At 44.5% G+C, this 4,923-nt stretch overlaps 1 protein-coding gene across 4 annotated transcripts in view; it reads right to left on the bottom strand.

Annotated features, from left to right (window-relative positions):
- IRAK3 (interleukin 1 receptor associated kinase 3) overlaps positions 1–2,070 on the bottom strand; it is a 58,798-nt gene extending 56,728 nt beyond the window's left edge. Inside the window, exon 1 of one of the 4 annotated variants that reach the window (XM_060194979.1) lies at positions 1,484–2,070. In XM_060194979.1, coding sequence (XP_060050962.1) covers positions 1,484–1,622 — 139 coding nt within the window. In that variant the 5' untranslated portion in view covers positions 1,623–2,070. The remainder of the gene's footprint in view (positions 1–1,483) is intronic. The other 3 variants (XM_016185457.2, XM_060194978.1, XM_016185456.2) reach the window with 3 other exon arrangements.
- Between the last annotated feature and the right edge of the window lie 2,853 nt (positions 2,071–4,923).

Raw genomic sequence — 4,923 nt, forward strand, 5'->3', positions numbered from 1 at the left:
CCCTGCAGGTGGGGATCAGGGGCTCAAAGTGGATCCATTCTCATTGTAAAGTGCATTCAACCAGGTGCACCACCACCCAGTCCCTATCTTTGTAGTAGCTCTATGAAAACTGTGGGTGTGAAAACTACCTTGCCATCACCCATTTCAAAATGATGTGCAGGAGGTATCCTATTTCTCAAATGCATATAGGAAATGTCCATGATTTCTAGAAATCAAAGTCGAGTATCCTTTTCTGAGATGTTTACTTAAGGACCACAATTTAAAATCACAGAGCTAATGAAGTCTAATTTTTTAAATAGCTAGAAGGCCAACATCGTATTTTAGAAAGTGTGACCTTACAAATGGTTTTCCTCCCTCCATAAGTCTCCTGCTACTGTTGAAAAAAAAAAAAAACTGAAAAACTGGGGATAGTGTGGTCCAGGAGGTGGCACAATGGATAAAGCACTGGACTCTCAAGCATGAGGTCCTGAGTTCAATACCTGGCAGCACATATACCAAGTGATGTCTGGTTCTCTCTCTCTCTCTTATCTTTCTCATGAATAAAAAAGTAAAATCTTAAAAAACAAAACAAAACTGGGGATAGAGCATAATGATTACGCAAAATAATTTCATGTCTGAAGTTCTGAGTTCCCAGGTTCAACCCCCAGCTCCGCCATAAACCAGAGCTGAGCAGTGCACTGGTGCTTGTGCTCACTCTCTCATTAAAATAAATAAGTTTAAGAAAGCACTTCAGAGAATTAAAGTTATTTTGACATAACTGTATTTACTTTAAACTAACATTAAATGTGACACCATGGAGTATCAAATATAGCAAAACAACCTATTCTTAGAAAACAAAGTATTTTTATCTGAATTATTTCTGATTATTACATAAACCCAGTAGATAGCTACTCAACTTGCCAATGTCTGCATAAAGTGGAGTTTTGAAGACACCTTTCTAGATCAAAATAAATTCCTATTCTCTACCATAAACCTTCATCCCACCAAATTGGGGTGAATTGGGCAAGACATAGTTAAGAAAACTGGGCATCATGCTAATTACAAATAGAATTTTACTTTAGCCCCCCACCTTAAAAAGTCCCAAAGATCTTTTTAATAAGAAGTATTCTATATTCTGGGAGCTAGTATTGCAATGACAAGAAGACATCCTTTTATGCATTCCTATTACACACATCTTCCCAAGCAAAGTAGGCAGGACTAGATGATAATAGAAGATAAAGTTTCATGTGGATGTTTTGTTTTGCCCAAGGCTTTGCTCACTCTGGAGCCATGCCCAAAGTTTCTTTGAAAAGAGAACTTCTTGTGGGTCTCAGGAAGTATCTGTGTCCTTCCCGGGACAACTAGTGGGCAGGTTCCTGGTCAGATGGTCAAAACAGCCCAGAGGCCACGCTGTCTTGAATGCGCACCGCAGCCCTGGGGGCGCCTGGGGCGGGCAGGATGGAGCGTGCGCCTGCGCCCCGCCGCCCTCCCGGGCCGCACTCACCCAGGCCGCGCCAGCCCAGCGCGCCGTCGCAGCTGTCCAGCACCGCACAGAGCTCGCCCAGCAGCGCGGGCGGCAGGTCGAACAGGAGCGTGTGCGCTGAGAGCGGGCCGCGGGCCTCACAGCTCCCCGCCGCCGCCATGGCTCCGCCGCGGCAGACCTACAAGAGGGGTGCAGGGGGGTGGGGGGGGCTTTCTACGCGTGCGGGTAATTGCACAACCACGGAAATCCTGCTTCCACGGAGGCGACTTAGAGGGCAGGACACGCCGAGCCCTGGCCCTACAAGGGGCGGGCACCTCATGACGCAAGATAGGGCTCCCCAGAGAAGCCCCTGGGGGCTCCAGGGCAAACCTTGGGGTCTCCCTGTCTTGGGGTCTCACTTCTCATGGTCTTCCCTTAGTGAAGAGTCCTTTCATTCCCCTCCCACCCCCAGTGGATCTGGGAAATGACTGAAGAGACCAAGCTGAGTAAACTGGAGAAAACGCAGAACTGGAGAACCAGTGGAGAGTCCCCTGTCTCCTCTGTCTGACCTGTCTCGGCCTGTTTCTCAGCATAGATGGATATGAAATTTGTCATTGCTTGCCTGTCTGAGGGGAAGTAAAAAGATACAGACTCATTGGGAAATACTGGGAAAACCCTGAAAAAGTGAAAGAAGAAAGTAATTTCTTGGCTGCAAACAGTCACTCTAAAAGTTTTTGCCATATTTTCCTCCCATTTCACTGAACACATAAATGTACACATATGAAGTGGCCGGTGGAAAACAAGAACTAGACAACGATAACAGAAAAACCAAGAAAGCCTGGCGAGATAGCTCACCTAAATAGTGTGCCTGCTTTGTCACACCCTTGATCTAAGTTCCACCTGGCCTCCACTGCACTGGGGGAAGCTTGAGCGCTGCATCATCTTCCCTGCTCTCCCTCTGTCTCTCTCTTTTTATCTAAAAAAGCTTGCTAGAAGTGGTGAAGCCCTGGTGAAAATAAAGAGAGACATCTATGTAGAATAAGAGTGGTCATTTTTCTTCTCCATACTATTTGGTTTTAAGGCCTTCTCTTCTCTCTGGGCTTTCCTGCTGCAACGTTGTTTGGTCACTTCCTCCAACTGCTTGACAAGATATTCCTTTTTATTTTTAACAGGAAGCTTAGATGACATTGCCGTTTTGAAATCTTCTACCGTTTATGCTGTAATATCCTACCTTGGGCCTGATAAAAATTCTACTGACAAGAAAAAGGTGAAAAGGGGTGGGTGAGATAGAATTATGGTTATGCAAAATACTTTCATGGGGGGGGGGGGCCTGGGCGGTAGCACAGCAGGTAAAGCGCATATGGCCCAAAGCAAGGGCCTGCTTAAGGATCCTGGTTCAAGACCCCAGCTCCCCACCTGTAGGGGGTCGTTTTGCAAGCAGTGAAGCAGGTCTGCAGGTGTCTTTCTCTCCTCCTCTCTTGAGTTCTCGCTGTCCTACCCAACAACAATAGCAGCTATGAAAATAATAACAACTACAACAAGTGCAACAACTAGAGCAGCAAAGTGGGGAAAGTGGCCTCCAGGAGAAGTGGATTCGTAGTGCAGGCACTGAGCCCCAGCGATAACTCTGGAGGCTAAATAAATAAATAAGCTCTTATGCCTGAGGCTCTGGGTCCCAGGTTCAATCCCCTGCACCACCATAAGCTCTGAACAATCCTGTGGAAAGGAAGAAAGAAGAAAAGAAAAGAGGTGAGAAAGACCCCAGTCAGTGACTGGACGAGTGATTGGTGGCCACCAACTGAAAAAAAATAGCACTACTCGAAGCATTTCAGATCTGTCCTCATTGGGAATGGCACCCCCTCTTTGGAGTGCCACACACTATCCTTTAGTACCCTCTACCTAAATTTCCAAGCTGTTCTCAGCTAAAGTATCCCACAAAATATATATGAAAGCTGACAAGGTCAATACTGTTTGATCAAGAGCTTTGGCATGCCTTGGTTCAAATGACTATGATTTTACCTCAATCTGTATGCCCTTAGGCAGCTCCATACTTTGTAAATGGATTTTATGAATAAAGTAAGTGACAGAAACAAGGTAATATTAAGTATTGTGGGACTGGATGGTGGCACACCCAGTAGAGGGGCATGTGACAGTACACAAGGACCTGGGTTCAACCCCCCAGCCTCCACTTGCAATGGGGAACATTCACAAGCAGTGAAATGATGCAGCCAGTGTCTCTCTATATTCCCCTTACCTCTTAATTTTTCTGTCTCTATCAAAAATAAATAAACACAAATGTTGTGGTCCAGGAGGTAGCACAGTATATAAAGTGTTGGACTCTCAAGCATGAGGTCCTGAGTTCGATCCCCAGCAGCACATGTACCAGAGTGATGTCTGGTTCTTTCACTCTTCTCTCCTATCCTTCTCATTAATAAATAAATTTAAATTATTTTTTTTTTAAAAAAACTTCCTACTGGGGAGTCGGGTAGTAGTGCAGCGTAACGTGAAGCACAAGGACCCACGTAAGGATCTTGGTTCAAGCCCCCCACTCCCCACCTGCAGGGGAGTCGCTTCACAAGCGGTGAAGCAGGTCTGCAGGGGTGTCTATCTTTCTCTCCCCCTCTCTGCCTTCCCCTCCTCTCTATCCTATCTAAAAACAATGACATCAATAACAACAATAATAACCACAACAATAAAACAAGGGCAACAAAAAAGAATAAATAAATTAATTAATAAGAAAGCTTCTATTGAGGAAGACTTGTTTAAAAACAAAGTAGACAAAAAATGTTATTAGTACTGAATTGACAGAACAGAGAGCCAAACTCAAAAATGCAGAGGAACCAGGGGGCCAGGTGGTGATGCATCTAGTTGAGCCCATATGTTACAATGTGCAAGGACCCAAATTTGAACCCCCAGCCCCTACCTGCAGGGGGAAAGCTTTGTGAGTGGTGAAGCAGTGCTGCAGGTGTCTCTCTCTGTCTGTCTCTCTCCCTCTCACCACCTTCCCTCTCAATTTCTGGCTGTCTCTATCCAATAAAAATAAATAAAGATAACACCAAAAAAAAAAGATTGCTTTAGAGGAGCCAGAAAATCCCTGTGAATAAGCAGTCAGTCAGCAAGGCCTACTACACTAGATCTTCTGAAAAGACCACATATAATTTAGGGATTATTATTATCACCCTGAAAACAATATGAAGTTTTTAAAAAAGTGTATCCCCGTTGTGAATAGTGCAGGGATATCTATCTATATCTAATATATATATATATATATATATATGACCTGTTGAATGAATGGATTAATTTGGCTTAGTTGCACCTCGTTGTAAATCGTGCTCTAAGTATGGGCGCATAACTATCTAACCAGGACCCTGCTTTTAAATCTGTAGGCACTGGTTCGATTTTGACATACAGTATTCCTGGAATTCCACGTTGGCGTATACATCACTTTTAGCAACGTCTCCGGGTGAAAAGATTTGAAAAGC

This window comes from Erinaceus europaeus, chromosome 7 (genome assembly GCF_950295315.1).
Source record: "Erinaceus europaeus chromosome 7, mEriEur2.1, whole genome shotgun sequence".
Taxonomy (NCBI): domain Eukaryota; kingdom Metazoa; phylum Chordata; class Mammalia; order Eulipotyphla; family Erinaceidae; genus Erinaceus; species Erinaceus europaeus.